The sequence below is a fragment of the Cyprinodon variegatus genome, unplaced genomic scaffold, assembly GCF_000732505.1.
Source record: "Cyprinodon variegatus isolate N-32 unplaced genomic scaffold, C_variegatus-1.0 Scaffold168, whole genome shotgun sequence".
Classification (NCBI taxonomy): Eukaryota; Metazoa; Chordata; class Actinopteri; order Cyprinodontiformes; family Cyprinodontidae; genus Cyprinodon; species Cyprinodon variegatus.
The window spans coordinates 554236-578953 of NW_015150621.1; the positions used below are offsets into that span (position 1 = coordinate 554236).

Here is a 24718-nt window from a genome sequence, read left to right on the forward strand (position 1 = left end):
GATTAAAGGTTACACAAATTATTATACAAACATCTTTATTAAGTACAAAATATGTCACTTATAAAATACAAGCAAAATTCAGACGTGATTCACTCAAATTAACATTTTTCATCTAGTATCTCACAAGCAGTTTTTGATCATTTAAATGAATCATGAAATCGTTTCTCCACTGACTGTTGTTTAAGGAAAATGACAGAAGTTTTCTGTGTTGTTTCACACGTTATAAATGTAGCTGAATTGAATATCAGAATTAAGTCTGAAAAAGAGTCATAAAATATTGCACATCCTGCTGGTTTCCGGGCCCTTTACTCGGAGGGGCAACAAGTCACCTGGCAACTTTGGAATGCCGTCCAAAACCTCAAGATTTGGCAAACAGGAGAAAACACTATAAAAAGAGAAAAAGCAGCAAATTAAGATATTGTCCAAGGGATGAATGTTATTATAGCCTTTCTCTACCCACTGTGCACGGTAGTCCAGGCTGAAGGTCACCGGGTTGCGGGTCAGGTTGAGGGAGCGCAGCTGGCTGCTCCCCAGAGCCCCCAGTCCCCGCAGGGAGCTGATGGCGTTCTCCGATAAAGTGAGATGCTCCACCGCTGGGAGCTTTGGCAGCTGACGCAGACACACCAGGTGGTTACGATGCAGGTTTAGCATTTTGCACCTGCTTGGACGAAAAACAAACAGGACTTCTTGTTTGCACTGAAGCTTCATCATGTTTATAAAGGGTCCTAAAAGCCCCAGAAAATGATATAATGGATGTGGTAGCAGATAAAATAGGAACATTGCTTCTGATATGGGAGAGATTTTTTATTTTTTTAAGGACAGAATAAAAAAGTTAAACAAAATTATTAATTCATCCATTTCCTCCAGTTTATTGCACCAGAGTCGTGGTGGGGTATTTACGCCATTGCACAGAGCATGACAAATCATATAAACTTTTAAAAAAGAGACAATTTTAGCAGCTATAAGATCTGATAACCAACAGGATAAAGGAAAATACAGGCAGGCACGAAGAGCAATGATCATCATGAAAGCCTAATATGGATTCTGCTTTAATTCAGAGGGATGAAAAGGTTTCTCCAAAAGCTGTTTTCTTTAATTACACCTTCAATTAAATATATCTGTGAAGATTCTCAGTCAGGTTGTGGTGAAGCTTGAAAGTTTCAGTTTAGACAACTGGACGTTTCTAGAAGACGTTTCACATCTCATCTAAGAGGCCTCCTTTACTCTAAATTTTGTTAATGGGGTTGTTGATAGGGTTGCTAGTTCTCTGCATACTGCCTTAGGCAAAGTAGCCCCTTTGAAAAAGAAAAACTTCAAAAATAGAGAGCTGGCTCCCAGGTTTAATGCAGAGCTGCGCACTTTGAAGCAAAATGCTAGAAAACTGGAAAGAAAATGGTGCTCTACATGCCTACAGGAATCCTACCTAGTCTGGAAAAATTGTTTACTGCTGTATAAAATGACTCTTCATCAAGCAAGGCGGTATATTTCTCCTAAGTAATAGAAGAGAATAAGAATAAACCTTTTCAACCTAAAATAAGCCCCAGTGCCTTTTCTGAGTTGTATTTTTTTTTTTCAGCCTTAGGCATTGTAATAAAACAAAATCAGTGTCCAAACTTAAAAAAATATATGACCATTGTTATTACTCTACTTGGAGCTGCGAGCATTGATCCATTTCCAGCTGTGTATTTCACTCTTATGCAAGCCAGTAACACGGCTCAGCCTAATATAACCCAGCCATGTGTTGGCTTGTTCAAAACCTTATTTCATTGGCTACAAAGCCAAACAGCCCATGTGGTCTTAACCAATAACAGCAGGACTCTATGAGGCATAATATCGCTCTACTCGGTGCGTCATTGGCAAGGACTGACTGTCCCTGCCTAAAATCGTGTCATTTAAAGATGCAGATACTTTTGTCTTGTAGGTAAGAAGATGATGTAAAGAACCTTACCAAACATTGCAGGCTAACAACTGAGGAAATAATTATTAGGTAGTAAATATCAGCAAGGTGCTAAGCATTAGCTATGACCAACTAACTTTTCTGATGTCAACATCCGGATGTTATGGGAAATTTTCTCATCATGGAATATTTTTATCACGGATATGCTGCATTACTTTTAATCTGTGGACCCTAATGAACGAATAGAGTATAAACAATTGAAGATTGGATTTATAAAATGGCTTCTGTACGCCTTCAAATGTATGTTGTTGTGTTTGTCATTTTTACATTTTGACGTGCTGCTGTATCTGTGTTAATTGTGCATTGGTGCTTTTTATGTCCAATAATTTTCGCCGGTGATCCGGTGTGTTTGGAGAGACTAGACAAGGGAGTTATCACATATTCTTACCAGAGCAGGCTTTACCTTGGCAGACGTACTGAACTCAGGTCAGTGAGTGAATTGTCGATCAGCTGTAGTTTCTCTACACGGATCAAGCGTCGAAGGATTCGAAAAAAGTTTTCCCTCTGGTAGGGATCTCCCAGGTCTTGGTAGGACAGATTTAGCTCCTGTGGAGAGGCAGTTAAAACAGACATTAGCAGGTTTCAGTGCCTCCTCTCTCTCTATTCTATTTAGGTTTTTTTTTGGCAAGAAAGCAATTAAGTCACCTCCATTTTTATTGGCAGCCCTGGTAAAGATGCATTGATGAAACCGGAATTTGTTTAATCTTTCAGTTTAGCTTCATAGTCTTACAGTGACTAAACAAGAGGGGTGTATATAAATTGTACAGTAAAAGTTTATATTGTCATTGGAAATTGTTGACCCTCTTCTATCATGCATTGATTATAAAGTGTAAGAAATTATCTTGTGTAGAAACATTTCTTTAATTGTTTCTTCTGCCTAAATTTACTTTCCAATGTTTTATTAGCATGTATTGCTTTATCATAGTATTTGAAAGAAAAGAAATTTGCAAATGAACTCTATGTTATGTCTGTCTGATTACATCATTTTAAAAAGTAAACAGTTACTCAGTTCTTAAATAGCCTTTTGGCCAAATAATTCTTGGGCGTTTTCTGTTACTCTGTTTGAGATATACTGAAGAAGTGCAACTTTTTCTTGAAACCTTGAAAGAGTTCATTACATAAAACAATTTTGGAAATATAAAAGGTATTTTTAAAAAAGCTGCTAACCTCTAACGGAAAATTAGAAATGGGTGATCAGCTGTGTTGCGCCAATGTCATTTTTTAGCCCCGTTACCCGATACCTGGCTGTGCAGTATTGGCCGATACTAATTGATCTGTGTGTGTGTGTGTGTATATGAAGAACTGCATACTTCTTGGATGTATAATAATTGCCATCATGGCTTTGTCAAGCTGCTGCATACCTTTGTGAAGCAGGAAAAAGACTAATACAAAGTGAATCCTGTAGAACTTTTTATTGTCTACAGTACCTGGTATGGGTGACAATAGCTGAATGTACTTTTGGCTCTCAAAATGGTATCGGTGCATATTTGTCGGTACTCGCCGATACCAATACAACCATTTTAGTGCAGTTTTAGGGCCCTGCTCGATACTGGTGTTGGTATCGGTGCAACACTAGTGATCAGTGGATATTTTTACATGACATTGATCCAAATGCAGCCATATCATGACAGAAATAGTTAATCAGCCACAAAATTGACCTTTTAATTAGTCATCTTAATCTCTTGACCCAAATCCTGTTACACATCTTTTAAAAGAGACCAACACATTAAACAGGACACACGATAGAGAGAAATTATGTAAAGAGGAAAGGTTGAGGTATGCCCTTGAGGCCAAAGATTTTTTTTTCCGGGACTAATCTGCATGAGTGCCTATACTGTAACGGTGGTACACTGAAATTCAGACAGAGTTATCTTATGATGTGAAATCATTAGATGTTGGAAATTGCATAAATATTGAAGCTACAATGCAGGATGAATTTATTACAGCTTTTTATACATCCTAACTAATTCAGTCAATAAATGCAGCGTCCTGTGGCATACCAGACAGTTTTCCCAATTTTCCTTCAATCTCTCCTCCCAGCTTTGTCCTTCCTCCTCTCTCCTCTTTCTCCTTCCTCTGTTTAAACAGAAATCTCTTCCCTCTCTAAAATGAAGGTCTTCCTCTGATGGTCCTATTTATGAGAAAAACAACAAAACAAACTGATTAATTATAATTGCAGCTTTGTGATATTTCTGATATCTGATGTTATAAAAGTCTCCATAAGCCACCAATATTTAAACATATTACATCAGCTGATTAACATTGTAGATATTTTAGGGGATGACATGCCTTCTCTAACCCTGGGGCAGGTCAGCTGGTCGCCGGTGACATCGCACTGCTCCAGGCGGTGCCATGGTACAAACTGGAAGCGACTTGAAGGAAGCTGTAAAGGAGAAGAGGAAAAGGGCAGGTTATGTGCTGGTCTCAGTGAAGCACTTTTAATACATGTCATTATCAATATCAATAACAACAAACAACCAGTACACAATAGTCTAAAGCATGGGATTAACTGATGATTTCAACAGTAAATCATGTTTTTCACCCAAATTTAAACTAAATTCAACACAGAAAAGAGGATATACTTATGTTTAATGTACCATGGCTTCCCTAAAGCCAAACTCCACAATTAGGCACAATCAATGCACCATTTTAAAGGCAATTATCAAGCAGCGACCTGTTAACTTGAGCCTGAGTCGAGCCGCTAAAGGCTGCTTAATCTTAAGATTTAATGTAGGACATTTTAAGAAACATGAATCAGCCTGCAACAAAAATTCCTTCTTTTTTTTCCATTTTGTGTTTTTAGTGGTAAGTGAAGTTGTGACTATCCATTTGTTTGACCCTTTTCACCCCTCAAACTCACTCTTGTAACTTCACACCCACATCTGTTAACACACAGACACAGGAATGATCCTAGTGCACTTGACCACTGCACACCTGCTGACAGAGTGGACACTACTAAAACAGTCCGAAGACACCTGATCTCGTCGAATAAAATTAGTAAACCAGTAAAATATTCTAAAAAAAAAAAAAAGGAGAGAAAATAGATTATTTTGTTGACTGTCGAAAAGTGGCTTAAAGTAGTGAAAAGAAAGAAATCAAACATTGCTTATAAAATGTCAACCAATTTTTGAGAAAACTGATGCATTCATGCATATAAAGTCCTTTTGGTTTAATCAATAAAATCCATTTGCAGCATTCAGGTACAAAAGTCACCTAAGCATTAAACAGAGTCCATGTCTTTGAAATTAAACTTGGCAGATGCTACAAAGAAGGTTCACAGCCAGAGCTAATATAAAATATCTAGAATGTCCAGGCCTTCAATCTAGATTTTGTGGCAGAATGACGTACAGAATCGATGGGGCTGATTGTAAATGTAAAAAAAAAAAACAATGTTCAGATTTGTATTCATAGTCAGTTAAAACTCCATGTGTGCTTTTCTTTTTGCTTGGCACTATATCATGCTGGTTTATTGCATAAAATCCAAAGAGAAGAGACAGACTTTGCAAAGTGAGGAAGTGTTAGGAAACCCAAACACGTTGTGCACACTCTTTGCAAGGCACAGCAAGAGACAAAAGATGAATTGCACTAAAGCGTGCCTTTTGAGTAGGATCTGCAGAAAGATCTATATACTGTAGATGTTATATAAAAGGAAAATTTCTACTTGGAGAGAAAAAGAAAAAAAAAGGTGATGAATTTTCCTTTTTCTGTTGACAGCATGAAAGTAAAAAACTTGTAGATAGAAAAACAATGAATGAATAAAATAAAAAAAAGGTTAATAACAGTATAAAGGATGAAAAACTAAGTTTCCCTTTACAAAATTAAAAGCATTGCAGCAAATCCATCTGGACAGGTTCTTATTTGTTGAAATGTAAGACAAAAACACATTCAGTCTAAAGAATTCCGAGTGAGCCCAGCCTTATAAGCACTACTGTTTGCAAAGTTGTGCAACTGGTTGCACAAAAAACTGGTTGCTCCGATGCAAACAAGGACCAAATGCCTAACGATCGATCATTCTTACTCTGACTGCTTGTTTCCAGAGGAGTGACTCCTGATAGAAATGACAGTATTGTACAGAATGACAGATGGACCCTACCCTGTTTAAAGATGAATTGTTTCTCTTAAGAAAAATAGCTTCCTTTGCTTCTCTTTTAAACCAGCGTTTCTCCCTATCCAGGATGAGAACATTTCATCCCTTAACGAGTGACTGTTGGCCTAGAGATGAGTGTAAACTGCTGGATCTTGGCCTGATGATGATGTTCTGTGCTGGGCCATGCGTTTGGCCAATGGCTGCTTTGTTTCCCTGATATTTCTCTGGTCACAGTCCTCCTGATATTTAAAGGCATGACAGCATATACAATATTACCCTGTTTGTGTCAGGGACCCGGATCGTTGGTGTCAAGCAGTCTTTGCTGTTTTTCTTTGGGGTTGGAAAGCCACTGGGACGTCATGTGTAGAAATTAAACACCTCTGTGGTCCTGTTTGGGTTTCTTGTCTACTTTAAGAAAATCCCAGTTAGGACAATTGTTTTTAGGCCTGTCTTATGTGTAATTTCTCCTTCTCCCTGGTGTCTGCTCTGTTATAGAGTCCTGATGACTTCAGTCTTGTGCCCAAGAGGGTAATGAAAGCCAGACTGCAAATACTGGTCTATTTGTGTAGGTTTGTTGTAAAAGTCTTTTTCTAACTGTCCTTAATCTAAAACTGAGATGTCACTGTCCAGGATGACTATCCTGCTTGCATTTATTGCATCTTTTTGTGTGAACTTAATTAACTTATCCACAACGTTGATGTGATTATGGGGAATGTTGGACTTCCTAAGAAGTTTCATCGTTATACCTGAACCAATTGGTTGCTGGTGTCCCTGGAAGAGACATTAAAGCTCTCTTTTCTACCACTTCCATGTACAGGTTTGGAACAGTAGGAAAAACTGGAGCTCCCATAGCACACACATGCTTCTGCCTATAATTATCCCCCATATGTGAAGTCAAATCTAGGAAATACAACATTTATTATTGAGATTCTGCAGAGCATAGGAGCAAATATGGAGCTTAGCAGCAGAAGTTAGTGTGTGTTACTCACAGGTGTAGAAACCAGTCCAGAATCAGGACTGTGGTCCACTGACAGAGGTGTAGGTCTAACAACGAGCTCTGAATACTGGGATGAGTGGGATTTAGGAAAGCTTCCGCTGAGAGTGTTTACACCAGAAGAACTGACAGGAGAAAAAAACAAAGGAAATATGAAAAAACAAAAAAACTGAGATGAGAATGGTGCGCCACCACATTCTTCCTCTCTGGTTTAATGAGAGTTGTATGCTCTGTTATCGTAATGTAAGCCTTGTGTGTGTGCTGATGGACACCCTGACCACTGGCCGGGTGGTTAGAGTTACAGTGAACAGGGCCTGACAATGCAGATTAGGACCCGTTGCCGTGGCACCAGTGGATATCTGAGCAGGTGCTGTTAGCTTATAATAGTCCCTGTCTGCAGGTGATAGATGGACTCTGGTGTTTCTATAATTTATCATTCTTGTTTTCTGCAGACCATAATAAAAACTGAAAAGAAAATTATTAAATATATTTTGTACATTTATTTAAAAAGGAAAACTACCGGTATCCAAATTTGTTCTGAATGGTACATACCTTTCTGACATGTCCCAATCGCCTTGTGATGGACTCTCCTGCCCTTTAGTAAAACATTCTGAGCTGTTCGCTGAAGCGCAGCAGCCAAGCAGCTGTTACCCATGGAGCCCGTTGGCTTTGTTAATATTCACTCAGAGAAAGTTCACCGTCACATCAGCTCCACGGCCCAGAGTCTGACACCGGAGCGGACCTGCTGTCACTGAATGAGGCTGCTTACCGGAAGCTGTACAAAAGCACCAAGCTTTCGGTTGCCAGGCAATCAGGGTCACCTTTTTCCTGACCCCATCTGAAAATACCTTAAAAAGAAAAACTTCAGTCCCTACATTTTTTTTAATTTTATTTTCCTTTTTTATGATTTATTCGTTTAACACAACAAACTAAATGATTTTTCAAAGTCATGGTGGGACAAAATTGACTCTAAGCTAAATTGAACTTCAAACAAAGACTTTCTGAAACAGTTTGATAAAAAGAAAGACTTTTCCAATGATAAAATGTTTGCATGTTAACGTGATCTGATTTAATATATCTGAAAATTATTTTCAAGAAAGGAACTGTTAAACTGAACTAATTTATCACCCATTTACTTAGTTCATAATGCATAGTTAGCATGTTGGTTAAAGAAGTCTCTCCTACTGGAAACGTTTTCAGTCCTGAAATAGATGCTGAAGCAAATTTCTCGTGTTTTTTATTTTCATGTGTTAATCATAATAAAAGCGGTTTACTGTATACCTTTTAATGTGATTTAATGCCATTTCCTCACACCTCATCAGCTCTCATCAGGTTTGTCCGACAGCCTTCTCTGCTAAATGCCCCAGATATTACTCTGCAGGTCTGACCTTTGGTCCAAGATGAAACCAAATACAGTTATGAACTTATTTTCAGTTATAATCTTAAACAAGTAATTTGATTATTATGATTGATTTACTAATCATATATTATTAACTGAGGTATCCCTTTTAAACTGAAAGAATAGTTGATAAATTAACTAATCGACAGACTTACAAAATAATTGTCGGTTGCAGCCCTGACTTAAACACTGTATTGTTTTATGGACATTTTTTCCCATGCAAAGAACTCCAATAACAACACTGAGCAGATTAAAATCAAGTGGGCTGCCCATCCTTATGAACCCCTCTCCTTTAAATCATCATAACGTATCCTCTAGTGAACTGTTATTTTGCACCCCTGTGATCTATGTTGTCCATAGTTTCAACACCTGGACCTCCTGGGGAAGTTGTTTTGCAGGGAAGGATATGATTAAATTAAATTCAGTTATCCAAACAAAACAGACCAAATAAAGAGCCCAATCTAATCTGGATTAGGGAGACTGGGAGCTTGCCAGGGAGAAAGGTTGAGGCTTGAATCCACGGGCTCAGCTGGGCTAAACCCAGAAAAGCTACAGGAAGCCTTCCTCTTTACTGCCCATCCCCTGCAATGAGGAACATTAGTATTCTGTAACATCCAAACTGGGTGCCAGGCTAGATGGGTGGCCTTGAAATGCTGCTTTCTAGAAGACTGTGGTTTTGGGAGCATAGGACATCACTGCTTGGTAGGATATGGAGTGGGTGAATGAGATTAACTGAGACCAGTTAAACTTTACATGTACTCAGCTTCTATACAAAGCTTGAGCACTATTAATCATTGATTTTATTGGAGCGCCTGAAAAACTGGATCGACCTTTCTGGTACAGGACTGGACTGGTTTAAATCTGATATCAGCAAAATAACATTCATAGTTCCTCAAGGCTCCATTTTGAGGCCCTTCCTATTAAACATCTACATGCTCCCCTTAGCTCAGATTATAGAAAACAAGATCAGTAACCAAAACTATGCAGGCGAAACTCAGCTTTAGATCGCAATTTCATCAGGTGACTATGAACCCATCAGAGCCTTGGGTAGATGCTTAATATGTGGATGCACCATAATTTTCCCTGAGGTAATAATCTTTGGACCAAAGGAGGAGAGATCGAAAGTTAGCTCAAAGCTTCAGCTACTAGAGCTAGAAACCAGTGATTGTTGCCAAAATCTTGGTGTCATGAGGACTCCGGTCTGAACCTTCAGAGGCTAATAAAGGCAGTTACTAAGTCAGCCTTTTATCACCTGAAGAACATTTCCAGGATTAAAGGACAAATGCCCAAGCAGGATCTAGAAAAACTAATTCATGCATTTATCTTTGGTAGAATTGATTGATGCAACAGCATGTTCATTAGGTTTTGCCTAAAAAGTCCATCAGACAGTTGCAGCTTATCCAAAACTCTGCTGCCCATGTTCTCACTAGAACTAAGAAAGCAGAGCACATCAGCCCAGTTCTGAAGACCTTCCACTGGCTCCCTGTATCTCAGAGAACAGACTTTAAAATCCTTCTGTTAGTCTATATATATTTGAATGGATCAAACAACTCAACTTACTGCAGCGTCGCTTCTGCTCGAACAACCTTCTTGTTTTCCATGTCTACATTCTGCACTTTAGATAGCCTTTTGTAAGAGGAACGATAGGAACATAAGACAGAAGCTAAAAATCTCATACCAGCTGGTACAAGAAACGTTACCTCCTATCAAACAGCTGTAGTTCCTCAACATGAAAGCTGCTTGATAAAACACACATTGGACCCGGGTGATATTAGTATTGATACATTTTGCAGCTGTTGCATTACATTACTCTCTTACATCTAGAACTTCATGGTTAAAATACTGTAAATGCTTAAATTAACCTCCTCCTTTTTGGATGCTTGTTTGTTTTAAGGAGTTGGGTTACGTCCCTCCTGGGATTTTTGGTAGGATAATACCGTTCTGATTTCGTGAAAAAATACAGTTCAATATGTTTTTAGAAAAAATGCCTTTTATTGATTTTTTTCTCATTTCCTAATTTTATTCAAATAACCCAGCTCAGACATAGCAGAAGTTTATATGTTCTTCTAACAGTTAAGTAACTTTCAAGCCATGTTGTTTTAAGCCTAGTGTCCTTCAGCAATACAAAAGCATAATCTTCACACACAAAAGGTTATATATCTCTATATATATATATATTTAGAGAGAGACAGATTTAAAGAAAACACATTCATGTTTTGTCAGATAAAATAATCAATACAGCTGGTGTTACGGTTTCCTTCAAATTGTACATCCAAACGATTTCAGATCTACCTGCATCCTCCGTCTCCATGGTAACATGGCCTAGTTACAAAATCCCCTCGGCCTACCTGTAAGATGCCAAGCGCAGGCTCAATGAACCATTCGCATATGATAAGGCATAGTCATTTTTTCAGTAGTTAACCATGTTCCTACATCAGAGAGAAAATCGTCCCGATGCAAAGATACTAAGATATTTTTAGGAAGGTTAAGCTCTCGCAGTTCAATCTGCAATAAATAGTAAGCATATTCATGTACACAGAACACAATGCCAATCGTACAAGAATGTTACAGTAGCGTCGCTCTTAAAGTGTTATATTTCATGTGCCTTTTGATTTTTAGCAAGTGAGTAAAGAGCAGAAGCTGCTGAGCTGAACTTAAAGGGGGATGCATGGATTACATACAGTGTGTCCGTGCTCATACAAACCGCACTTTACTCCCAAATATTTACATCAATCTTTGCCTGCTTGTCTGTATCCAAGAATTTAAAGCTCCAAGTATAAAACACAGTAACATCATACACTATGCTGTATGTCATATTTTCTATATCATATACTAATAGGATAATATTCTTTGTAAAGAGTATAAAATACAGCTGAGGGTGGCGATAGAGAATAGGTAGCATTTATGATGTCAAGATTTGATTTGCAGAGATAGAGCGGCCGTCCGTGTCGACTAAATGGAGTCGAAGTCTGGGTCGAAGGGGTCAACGACTTCGGGGGTCATGACTCTTCCCATGAAGAGGATTGAGCCTTAGAAACAAACACACAGATAAAAACATATCAAAAGGAGCTTTCATTTGTGTCAACAACTGATATTTTTCTAAAACCTGGGCCGTTTCTCAATGTGTACTTGTGCATTCTTATGTGCTTGTGTACTCGTGAAACGTCATCAACCTCAGCCCTAGTACTGTTCCAATTCACAAGAACGAGAGGACCGAGCACAGACAAAGTCCCCGGATGTTGTTCTCGGTCCTCCCTGTTTAGCGAGTATGCATCAGAGCACACTTGTCCGTTCTTGAGATTGACAGCTGTCCCAGCATGCATTGCGGCAGCAGCAGCTTTCAATGGAGAGCTCAATTAAAAGTTCTCTTTTCTGTTGCTGTTGTTCAATAAAAATATGTTTTAAGATAATTTGAGGCGAGAATATTATACTTTAAAGCATCACTATAAGGTCATTTACCGACAATTCCGAAGTTGAGAGGACAACGGCAACCAGCGGACCTCCAAGGCTACTGGCAGCCAGGGCTAACCACAGCCCGTCTGCAGGAGCCCTCTCTTGGCATAGTACTACTTGCTCTGATGGCGATTTTTTTGTTTTATTTTGCAAAATGTTCATTTGATTTGTGTTTATCTGACTGTGTGAATATTTATTCCCCCACTAAATGAAAAAAAGGAAGAATTTATTGTTATCTAGAGAGTATTAAAAACAGGAGGTGAAATGGAGCTCTAGAGGAGCTGGGCATGTGGTGATGTCACGAGTGCGCCTCTGTTCCAATTCACCCATATTGACCCAGACGGAGGATGTGGGATTTCGGGGTTAGACACTGTCATCGGACAACATGCAGTAATTTATAAATGTTTTAAATCAGGTTGGGTCCAGATTAGCCAGCAGGTGGGTCCGGATCCAGACCATGGTCCGCTAATCCGTGACCTCTGTGCTAGAGGTTTAACTATTTGATTCATTTTCTGTGATAGACCACTCTAACATGTATTTACTTTCATCTATAGGTTCATCTATGTTATGTATTTCTATTTTATGACCAACAGTAAACAGTAAACCCTTGTCCATACTGTCTGCTCAGTACAGCTGTACTTGGAGAGATTTAATTACAGAAGTGACGATTTAACCCACGTTCCATCTGAAGGCAAATACTAACGCTAGATTTTACTTATGAGCAATGGGGGTCGAAGGGCCTTGAAATAAAGACAACTTTTTAGATTTAATTCCTAAACTGACACCTCTTTGTGTTGGCTTATAATGTTCAAATCTAGTAAAATACTTCAAAGGTTTGTTGTTGTGAAATGATAAAAGATTAATAACTTCAACATGAATAGTTTTGGAATGTTCTCCACACGAGGGTTCATAATAATGCATCTAGTTTTATATGCACCTGTCCTTCTGTTTCTGATGACAAAGAAGAATGGGTGATCCGCCATGACCTGCGGGTACAGCACCAGAGTCCTGGTCAGGGCAATCATTCCTGACAGAGAAAGAGAGGGGGGAGTTTGTTTATATTCTGTTCTACACGATCACAAAATATGCATTTCTAAAGTCAGGACAGGGGGAAAAAAACGAGATACCAGATCCAACAGCTCCTTCTGAACCTTCCTCTGTGACCTCCAGGTAAGCCTTCTGCACTGCCTTTCCGATGTACAGGTCCTTACCATCTGCAAAACACACAGAACACACAAAAAGGTTTTTATAATATCTTTATATGCAGACTATGACATAACTGCGGGAAGTGGAGTGCTGCAGCAAATAAATAAAAAATGCGTTGAACAATTTATACATTTTTTATGAATATTCTATTTTACTATTACATGTATTTGGATATTAATTTAATTATTTTGAGGCCTAAACATCACAAGTTCCCAAAAGTTACATTGTCATGACAACGTCAGGCTAGCTATTGGTCGCAGAGTAAAGAGGCAGCAGACTAGTAAATTTACATAGTCTAATCAAAGAAACGAGGAGAGGATATGGCACAGAAACGCATTTCGGATTCGTCCACTCATGAAAGACTTTATTTTCCCGACCCCAGAGCGCACCTCAACATTTGGACACCTGTAACCAGGGCACCCTGCCTGTAGCTCAAAGTAACCCCTGAAATGATGCCTGTGTGTTACAGACCCAGTTTGCGTGCAGTAAAGTGCATATGACAATAAAGTAGAGAATCTTAATCTATTTACTTATTTATTTTTATTGTATTTTGAATGATATATTACCTACTGTAACTTAAGCTGAAAAAAAGTTAACAAGTCAACAAAAAAAAGGTAAAAAACTTATTGAAAAGTTAATAAGCCTAGTTAATAATTATATTTAGGCTTATAAACTAAAAAATGTAAGTGCCAGTATCAGCATTAATCTCTCTAAGCTTATGTTGGACCAAAAAAAAAAAAGTGTTTTTTTCACTTTTATTATTTTTCTTAATATATTCGGGCATGTTGGTGTTTCTTGTTATTACACTGCCATCAAAATATCCACATTTATTGAATGTTACAAAGGTAATAAGGTCTTTTCCCGGATTCCAATAACACTATTGGTTTGAAATCTTGATTTTTAATATATTTCACTGAGTGCCCTATAAAGGGTTAACTAAAGGATGACAACACACTAGTCTTGAGTGTGTTTTAGTAAAACCAACACTTCCAAGCAGACAGATAGATTACATCAAGACATTATTTCTGCTCACAGGTTACAGCCTAATTATTTCCACGGAGACTGAAAGTGAGTTAAGTGGCCTTCCTCTTATCTGCCCCGTCCTCTGAGTATATGTCAAGCTGAAGAGGTTTGAATAGGTACGTGCACAAGTCGCCATTCTGTCTAAAGACAGGGCTTTACAATGTAATCCCCTCTTTTTCCACCTTAAAGGAGTGAGCTGAATTTAACAGCAGGATTAATGTTACCAGTGCGTGACAAATTAAAGGTTCTTCTTTCTAGTGTTGATGTGAAAATATCTACATATTCCTTCTTATTTCTGACTCAGCTTCTCTTTGAGGATCTATTTTTACTGGTTGACATGGCAGCTCTGAACTGCCCACTCACTGAAAGCTACTGGGGTTTCTTTGAAAATGTTATCTCCTGCTCTACCTCTCTACCAGCTTTACCATTAGTATTTATGTCTGCATCTATGTGGTTGTTATTCAAATGAACAGTTGTGGTTTAAAAGGCCTCAGCAGGTTTTTGGGATTCTGAGTATGAATTGAGTGACGTGCATCACCTGTCATAGCAGAGAGATCGGCGTCATTGTTGAAGATTTTTGTAATTCCCAGCTCCTGCAGGATGCTCCTCAGATCAATCTTCTGCTCCACTTTAAACCTGAAGGTGGATGTTAGTTAGTAAAAGTCATGCAGGATTATAGCTGAGATTATCAAGGTAACAAAGGAAAACTGATGATAAAAAGTAGGATGTAGTCACACGGATTTCAATGATTTTAGAGCATGGAACACAAACAGTAGCTGTTGAATAGAAGGAATATGATGCACTGCTGCTTTGCCTGCAAACAGATTTCTTCCCTTTTTACTTTGGTGTCACATCTCTTTATTTTACATCAAAAAACAAAACATGAAACATTTAAAATACCTTTTTTTTTCAAGAAAAGAAAGTTTTTAAATGAACCTTATTCAATAAGACAGTAGATCTGATAATCATAAATGAAATCAGAGTGAGTATTTGGGGTCATTATCCTGCTGGAAGGTGAATCTGTCCCAGCCTGAAGTCTCTGCATTCTTCAAAGCTTTTATTTCTGATTTTATCTCTTAAATTTCTAATCCTCATTCGACCGACTCTGATTAGACTTCCTGTGCCTGCTGGAAGCAAAGCATCCTCTCAGCTTGATGCTACCTCCGCCGTGTATAATGTAGGGAGTGGATTATTCTCAGCGGTATATTATGCAGTTTTACTTTTCTGCCACAGATTCCGTTTTGCATAATCATCCACAAAATGGTCCTCAGGGCCCAATGTCCTGTATGTTTTAGCTGTGCCACACGCTCTACTTTATGTCCTCACTCTGCTAACAAGCTTCTGCGGTGCTTAATGGGATCCTAAGGAGGTAATAAATTCATCTGAATCATTTGTATTGAAACAACACATCTGAAACATGCAGGACAGTAGGCTCTGAGTTATGGGTACTACTGCTCTGCAGGACGTGTATTAAACTGCTAACTGTACCTGTTGTGGCCATCTTTGCTCAGGGGGTTTCTTCCTTTTCTGTCTCTAGTGAGATGCAATCTGTTGTGTGTATAACTAATAATCCTTCTATTGATGATTAGAGCTCGAAAATGCATACCTACTGTATCTATCTATCCAGGCTCGGACTGGGAACGATTTTCTGCCCTGGCATTTTTCACTCTACACCGATCCACCTACTGTATGCACCGCCCCCCCCAAAAAAAAATAGAAGCACAGCCAAACGCGTCCGTCTCAAAAGGTGAAACACAATATGAAAACACATTGTGGATTACCTAATCTATCTTCAAGCATCACACGACAACCATCACAAAGACTTCTACGCGAAAGTGACTGCTGCTACGCACATACTAGATCTACAACTTAATCACCGGGTTTGTCAAATGTCACAGACTCACGTTTTCCACCCCAAAAATGTTCATAAACTGCCTCAATATACGAAATGTCTCCCAATTTTAACCAAAGTCTATTGATCTCTTAGGCCATAAATCTAAAGAAAAACATTTTTTACCCATAGACAGCCATCCTAAACTGCCAGATAGGGAAACATCCCAACCTGGCAACAACGCATGTAAGACGGAAAACGTTAGCCTTTAGATGCAAAACCCCATCATGCACCACAACATATTTTTGCTAAATATTCTAACATAAATTCGCCAAATAAAAGAGGAACATCGTAGTTTGGTTTAAAGAAAGCATTTTAGTTTTATTATTATTTAGATTGTTGCAAGGACTGTTGCTTTTACAGTTTGAAGAAATAGAAAATTACCCCATATGCCAACTGTCACAAGGATGTGGATGACAAGGAAGGGCTATATATACTGCATGCATCATTGAGGTAGTTAACGTTGTTTTACTTCTTGAGCTCCTTGAGTTATTTACTGTCACAGGTAGGCGCTTCGGCCAGAGAATGATTGATGGGGTCGGTATGATTTAAGGAGGACCGGCCCTCGCATGCTGAAATTAAGACCAGCCCACCGGGCAAATGCACAGTATCACAGATTACCAGTCCAAGCCTGTCTGTCTGTCTGTCTGTCTGTCAACTTATTATTTCTAAAGTAGTGGAAAACATTTTGTTAATCCTATAAAATACACTCTGAAAGGCTCAGGATGAACAGATATTCAAGGCTGTTTTAGGATGTTTCTGTGGTGTCATGAATGGAGAACCATATAAAACAATATTTGCTAAAAAAAAAAGAAATTCTGTTTCTAGAAAAATATGAGATGTAGAAAACATGGATAAAAAAATATTTTAAAATGGTTTCCATGCCAGGGGAAAGCAATGGGTAGAACTTAAAAAACGGTAAAAGGATAGAATCATACTTTTGTTGCTAGTTTTAATGTGAGTCTATATGTTGTTTCTCACCTTGGCAGGTACACCTCCACCTTCTGCCGTTTGACATTGTTTGCCCACTCCTCTAGCAGCGGTGCTTTGATGATGGGCTCTAGGGAAGCCAGGGGAACCTCCTGCCGAGGCAGTACGATCATCATGGACATGTCATCTCCCTCGTAGGGCATCTCCAGCACTTGGTACACACCGCCTGCCTCCTGGGATCCATCACTGAACTCACCTGATTGAAAGAAAAAAACTGGTCACTGAAATATCAGCTCAACCTAATCGGTCAACAGACATGCATTGGGATCAGAATGAGGAGAAACATCCACAGATTTAAACATCTTGCTGGTAGGGGGTTTCAAAAATCATTTGCTGGGGTATGAGGTCATTTGTAAACATCTTAAGTTCTGTATCACAACCACAATTAAAGCTAAGATAAATGTGCAATGAAAAGAGTAAATTCAGCAAACTGTAAAAAGCATTAAAAAGTTAAAGATGCTCAGTGTATAAAAAAAAAAAAAGAAGAATCTTTTACGACATATCCTACAATTACTAATGCATCCTATTTTTAACATCATAATTTTTTAAATTGCAAACATTATCTTTTCTGGGAAATCATCATCATGTCATTGAAGCAATAAACTGTGTAAACAGGCAGATTCTGGACTGGGTAGGGACATCAGATTTTGCATAAAAAGAACCACCTGAAAATTTGACTGTTAAAGGTCTATCTTGCTCTATCCCCATGGTAACGAATACTCAGTAGTTTAGGGTTTCCGATAAAAAAAAAAAACACCATAAGGAACAGCTGCCAACCAAACACTGATCTTTGGAGTTTCCAAACGTATAAAATGAAGCTGGTACCGAAGCAGAAACTTCAGTTTTCTACTCATTGATTAGTTACAGAGCAATCAAAAAATGATTGAAGGGAATCACCAAAAAGGATCGACACCTACAGCCAAGGAGAGTATTCATAGCGCTGCTCTTTTTCCTCATTTAAATACATCAGAGCCTCAATCCAAAGGCTTTTGAATTAAACTACACACAATATTCTATTATGATGATGTGAAACAAGCCGTTTATGAGATTTACATAAGTAGACACAGAATTTGCCACAAAGCTTAAAACAGCTGAGGGTCATACTGGTCGTCCTTGAGATATTTCTACAGTGTAAAAAGAGTCCATCTTAGTGAATTAAGTTGATTGGACATGAAAAGAAAGGTGCAGACCTGTTTATATAAGGTCACACAGTAGACAGAGGAGGTCTGGGAGCAAACAGCAAGTGTGGAGTCTGAGGAAATGTCCTTTGAGCTTAGAGACAGGATTCTACAGAGACCAGAGGTGTAAAAAGGATTTATTTATATTCCTCAAGTAAAAGTTTGTAATGTTTGTAGAAGTTAGAGTATCATCAGCATCATTTTTCCTTAAGTAAAACTGTAAAATTACCATTTTTAAAACTACTTAAAGTGTAAAAGTAAAAGTAATGCAGGAAAAAATGTTAAGGACAGAAGCTTAACACGTCATACTGGTTACTGCACTATTCTATTAAAGGAATATTTTTTCTAAAATTCTGGATTATAACATCATTATATTTAATTTTCAAAATGTCAAATTTTACTTCGCATAATTTTGAAAAAAACGTTTATTTAGATATGTGGTGAACAAGTTGTTGCTTTATCAAGTCCAACTACAAATAAATTAATAGTCTGGATAAAACAAATCACTTTGATGGGTTTTAGTTTTTTTTTAACACCAACAGGCCATAAAGAAAATGAACTGGTCTATTTTTAAAATGTAAGAAGGTGGCAAGTAGAGATAACTGCAAAAAAAATGTAAAGAGTAGAAGTAAAAAGTTGTCTCAAAATAAATTATACCAGTAAAGTATAGATAGCCTAAATTTCTACTTAATTAAGCAAAGTATTTAGTTAAGTATTAACAAAGTATTTGTACTTTGTTACTTGACACCTCCGCTAGAGGCACATATCTGGGAAGGCATGCAGAAAATATTCTGATGCTTTGAAGTTCCAGAGATTTGGAAACACCAGGCCTCTGTAGAGCTCCTAGCTGTCTAAACGGAGTGACTGGGGGAGAAGGGCCGTATACAGGAGGTGACCACAGGGGAATCATGAGCTTCATGATTCCCCTGTGGAATGAGGAGAACGTTCCGTTCGACAATCTCATTACATGGATATCTGTCTGGAGCTGACCAAACACCACCTGAAGGACTCTCAGATCCTCTGATCTGACAAGACAAAGATTGAACTCTATGGTGTTAATGTCAGGCGTCATGTTTGGAGGAAACCAGGCACGGCTAATCAGCAGGGCAGAAACATTCCTACAGTAAAGCATGGTGGTGACAGCATCATGCTATGGGGATGTTTTTCAGCAGCAGAAACAGGAAGCCTGGATGAAAACCTGTTCCAGAGTGCTATGGAACTGAGATTGGGGTGATGGTTTATTTTTCAGCATGACAGAAAAACAAATGCAGACTTTTTATGGATAAATAAAATGTACCTTTGAACACAGAAGAAAGACAGCAACAAAAAAAAAAGAGAAAGTCAAGAGAGTTTAATAATAAGACTCTAAATCATATAAACATTAATTAGTGTTTCGAATTAAAAGCAAACTCATAATTTGACCCCTATGAGAAAACCTCATGGTTTTATTCAGTCTAAATCTTTGAAAGTTATAGAATTAATGGGAAAAGAAATAATGTTTTCAATTGTTAACTCTGCCGTCCTCTCGCTAACTTTCCACTGATTATTTGGTGTACTGCCCTCTGTACTATTTTCGGATCATGCTGTACCAGTGACAGGACGAGGTAAAAATGAAGTATAGTCAGGCTTTCGCGCTGTCTGCAGAGACCTGCACAGCATGGCTTCAGAACCACACTGCAAATATCCTAAAGCGGCCGAGCCAAAGTACAGACTGCTGTCTGATCAAACATCTCTGAAGAGATCTGAAAATGGCTGTGTCTGGACATCTGTTATCCTATCTGATGGAGTTTAAGATGTACCGCAAAGAATAATGGGTTAAACTGCCTCAGATTTCTAAGATTGTGGCCTCATTTTTAAAAAGACTTCTGGGTAAATCTGCTGTCAAAGGTGGATCAATGAAGAACGTAACAAATGCCGTGCATATTTCAATAAATGGGATTATTTAGTTGCTCTGTTTGTTATGAATTTGCAACAATCTTTGCAATACCATGGGGGGGGAAAAAGTCTGGATGGTTGTAATTGGTCAAAGTCCTCATTTTGAATAATAGTAATAAGAATATCAGTAAAGAAAACAGAGGCACATCTTCCCCTTTTTAAGCAAAGCAGAGAAAATTCCATGAGCCATTGCACTAAATCTCATAAGCTCAAAAATGCTAAACCATAATAAGAGGCTGATCACGCCAGCTTAATGCAGAGCAGGTTAACCTCTCATTACGTTTCAGGTTGTGACTTAACCGAAAAACTTTAGTCATTCAGTATTATTGTGCAGTAAGATGAGATGGCAAACACAGCCTTCTCCCCAAGGAGCTGTCCCTATTCGCCGCTCTCACACCCACTCCCACACATGGTGCTAACCAGAGGAGCACAAATGATGGATCTTTCTGGATCGGGAAAGTGTGGTGGCTCTGCCCCCGCATGCAGATTGCACCAAAATAACTGAAATAAACCGACTTTAGTTGCAGTGGAACTACGATGTGATGCAGCTATTTTTGGAAGTACTGAAGGGACAAAATAGATTAGATATGGGAATAATTACGCTGCAAAAATTATCAGAGAATAAGTAAATATGACTTTTATTAAGTGTATTTTCCCCTAATTTGAGTAGGTTAATAAGATGATTTGCCAATGGAATTAGGTTTTTTTTACTATCTTAAAATAAGATAATTAGATAATATGCACTTGAAATAAGACCTGACAAATTTTTTTTCTTATTTTAAATGTAAATTGTCTTGTTCCATTGGCAAAGTGTATTACCTACTCAATTCAAGAAAAAATGCAATTATTTTAAGAAGAAAATAACTTATTTACACATTTTCTGCAGTGTAGCTTTCAAATGGAAATTCTTACCAGCAAAAAATCAAAAATCAAAAGATGTGACTAAAGATTATCACCACAGTAGTAATATTAATATTAATAGAAAGTTTCAATAGTTCTTATTTTCAGAAGTGTTGGTACCTTCTGATCTGGTATAGAACCGACCTCCGAATTAAAAATTCATACACAGAGTTTTTTTGCATGTCTGCATTTTTTTCCAGGTCAGGAGACCTCACCCAGTGGAAAAAAAATGCACTTTTCCCTCTAAGTATGCAGCAAATATCAATATTTCAGATCTTAGATCAGCGATTTAAATCACACTGAAGAGGAGGTGAGGTAAAGGTACATTTTCTCTGCACTAATATCTACAGACACATGCACTTCTATAGCTCACCATAGTAAAAGTCTCCCTGCTGATACATCATCAGGGTCTGAACCTCTGAGCCGTCGTCTCTGCTAAAGGAAAAGGTCCTGGTGTTCTCTGGCCTGAACTGGTTTTTCCAGGAGCCTCGGAAATAGACGGCGTTCACCAGAGTCAGACGGGTGATGCTGCTGAAGTCTTCAGCGGACAGCAGCGAGCGGATCTTACCTACAGGGAACAAAGTTTAGACTCAATTATAACCTACATTTGGTATTTTTCCAACAAAGACAAAGAAATAGAAAAGAATGAGACTTGATACAAATTCTTTTTTTTTAGATAAAGTAGAACATGTATAAAAACAGTTCTGCCTGTATCTGTTTCATTGCCCCTATCTATTTCTCTATCTGTTTCCCTTACGCTCTGTGTGGTTCTCCACCCAGTTGTTGATCCGGTCAGCAACTGCAGAGGATTCGCTGAAATCCACGTTTTCTACTTCGGCTCGGAAATATTTCTTCATCAGATGTAGAAACTCCGGGTTAAAGCTGATGCCTTCCTGCAGGAAAAGGGCGTTTGCAAAGCGGATCACGTAGTGAGCGTCATCATCGGAAAGCGCCTCTGTCAAGTTCTGGAGCAAAGAGAACTCCAGGCCTGTACGGAGAACAGGAGAGACAAACATTGACTCTATTGTACACACATATTTTAATGCCATAAATAAAAAATATTTAAAGTACAAAAAATACACAGAGTCTCCAAACTGACTCACTTTTATAGTAAACATTATTTTATCTAGGCAGATGATTCGTTCAGTAAGGATTTCAGCTGCTGTTTATTTCACCTTCCATTAATGTACTGAAACACGTTTCCATCTCTGTTTTGTATTTACATGCTTGTATAATTTTATTGTGTTTTCTAATTTATATGGAGGTGATAATTGTAAAATCCACAGTGTGCTTTGCTGCGAACTTCAGTGTTTATGTTCAATCGCCTTATCCTCTTAGCCTAAAAGGTGCAACACTCTAAACACAGTCAACTATTTACAAGCAGAATAAATAGGAGAATAGGTTAATGTTGCAAACTATACCAGCTATGTAAGCATTCAGCATGCTGAGGTGAGAGAACTTTCTTGCAGACACAGCATCTGCGTGGTGAAGAATCAGATTAAATAACTATTTTACTCAACACAGTGAATTTCAAAAGTCTTAAAGTTTGTGCCATGGAAATATTCAACTTGTTTAGAGTAAATAGTATTATAATGTGGATTGCAACCGCAAAAGGATCCCTAAAACTTGGGAAGATTATAAGTGTTTTTTTTATAAACTGTTGTTACTTCATTAGACTGATGTTTTATCTAAGCTGAATCAGTTTTTGATGATGAAATTAAGATATTTATTGGTGTTTTCTTTACAGAAAACCATTTTAGAAAAAATAAAATCAATAACTTTCTATTTTGCTGTTAGACTTATATTGGATAATGTAAAATAGTTTCAAACTGTTTATCCAAAATTAAAATTTACCATAAGTATTGATAAATATGTTTACCTGAAAAAACATAGTTGAGTTGAGAATGCATAAAAACTCCCTTCATGTTATTTGAAATTTGAATTCTAATAAATGTCTGAGAGCACATCTGAACCTTCAACTATACAGTAAGGTACATTATTCTCTCAGCCTGCTGAGTGTGATTCTTCTCAGTTTATCTCACCCGGCAGCATGTGGTTAAATCCCACAGCCTCTCGGATCTCCTCCAGCGAAGCCCCCCCAGCTCCCAGCTCCACCATGCCGAGAGCAACAGCCACACTCAGAGGGGAAAAAATGATGTTTTCCTGACTCCCTGCTGCCTGCAGCTGGTGGTAGAGTCTGACCGAGAACTCCGATGTGGTGTCCTCTGGAATGTCCGCCGCCCGGCAACCGTAGCCCGGCAACAGGATGGAGAGCAGGAGGAGGAGGGGGAGAAGCGGGGACGAAATATCCAGGTTCAACATCTTAGCGCAGACCGCAGGACAGCTGAGAAAAAAAGAAGGAATATAAACAACGATGTAATGACTGGGACATATAGGAGATCTATAGATAGCTAGATAGATGAGGGAGAAAAGAGAATGGGACGGACGCTCAAAAAGATGTCAGGGTTGGTGAGAAGAAATGATTTGTAGAAGGGACAGATTAATAATAGGAGAGAAGAGAAATGAAGGCAGGATTAAGAGGTGAATCCGCAGAGAGAAGAAATTAGAAAAGAGAAAAAAGGAGGATAATTACAAAGCAGATGGAGGACAAGAGGATTTGGGGAAACCACCAATTGGAGAAAGTAGGAATATGGATTGGAACAAGAATATTTGAAGGTCAGCAGCGAAACAGGAAATGTCTGACAATCATTCTGCCATTTTAAATCCCGCAGGAAGATTCAAACGGGGTAAAAAGAATGAAGAAAATTTAACAAGAAAACATAACAATTTGTAAATCACAAAACTACATTTTAAAAGAATGTTTTAAAAACTAAGAAAACTATGAACCAAGAAAGTACAGGGAAACAATCAAATGGTATTATATTAAAAAATCAAAAGAATATGTGTGGATAGTATATGCCTTTAGTAGCATTAGTTAGTTCATTAAACCATTTAAAACATTACTTCCTATAAGACAGACCTTTCTATTAACTTATCATAAGCTTGAAGGTCATGTGAATTTGGAAAATTTTAATTATTCTTGATGTTTAGAAATCTTGATTAAAGCTTCATTTTCAGATAAAGCTTTGCTTCAGCTTGAGATATTTGTGCTTTTTTTCAAGCAGAGGAAAGTGCTTAATTTTGAGTAATAAGAGTAATAATAATAGTAATAATAATAAAATAATAATAATAAAATATTTTGCATTTTTTATTTGCTCAAAAAGATGTTTTGATTAAACAAGAAAGTAATGTTCAAATCAAATATTTCGCATTTTTACGTACGATTTATCAAAATCATGGAGCCTTGTTCAGAAATTATTTTAGATTTGAAAAATGAAAAAGTGGAGATGGACAGATATATCAATCTGCCTATATTTTTGATATTAGTGCTTTTTTCTTTAATCATTATCAGCAGATACGTGCATGCATACGCTGCTTCATTCTTGCATTCGGCAGCCACGCATTGCAGCTTCCTCCATTGCTATCCATTGTTAAATGTTTTCATCGACTTAAATTAATGTATGTTTTCTTTGTCTAACATGAGACTTGTGTAACATTTGTTTGAATAATCTTAACTTTAATAATCTGTAATAATATTCTGCATGGCTTTAAAATAGGGATGCACGATATAATCGGCCCCCTATCGGTATCGGCCTGTATCGGTCTTAATACTGAACAGCTTCTGAGTTTCTAAAGTCTAAAAAA

The 24718-nt window shown here is 37.9% G+C and overlaps 2 protein-coding genes across 3 annotated transcripts in view; both read right to left on the reverse strand.

Annotated features, from left to right (window-relative positions):
- Positions 1 to 118: 118 nt before the first annotated feature.
- On the reverse strand, positions 119 to 7753 carry LOC107086961. The gene is made up of 7 exons (XM_015378267.1): positions 7591 to 7753; positions 7034 to 7163; positions 4247 to 4340; positions 3958 to 4088; positions 2361 to 2503; positions 461 to 658; positions 119 to 385 (listed from the first exon to the last, which is right to left on the reverse strand). The coding sequence occupies exons 1-7, from the start codon at positions 7599 to 7601 to the stop codon at positions 268 to 270; spliced, it is 825 nt and encodes a 274-aa protein (XP_015233753.1). The 5' UTR covers positions 7602 to 7753; the 3' UTR covers positions 119 to 267.
- A 2661-nt stretch (positions 7754 to 10414) lies between these two features.
- The window catches only part of serpini1 (serpin peptidase inhibitor, clade I (neuroserpin), member 1), a 25310-nt gene continuing 11006 nt past the window's right edge, over positions 10415 to 24718 (reverse strand). For both annotated transcript variants that reach the window (XM_015378256.1, XM_015378255.1), the window contains exons 2-9: positions 23056 to 23357; positions 21771 to 22001; positions 21387 to 21581; positions 16992 to 17196; positions 14658 to 14755; positions 13018 to 13104; positions 12828 to 12917; positions 10415 to 11466 (exon numbers count right to left, since the gene is read on the reverse strand). In XM_015378256.1, coding sequence (XP_015233742.1) covers positions 11390 to 11466; positions 12828 to 12917; positions 13018 to 13104; positions 14658 to 14755; positions 16992 to 17196; positions 21387 to 21581; positions 21771 to 22001; positions 23056 to 23335 — 1263 coding nt within the window. In that variant the 5' untranslated portion in view covers positions 23336 to 23357 and the 3' untranslated portion in view covers positions 10415 to 11389. The remainder of the gene's footprint in view (positions 11467 to 12827; positions 12918 to 13017; positions 13105 to 14657; positions 14756 to 16991; positions 17197 to 21386; positions 21582 to 21770; positions 22002 to 23055; positions 23358 to 24718) is intronic.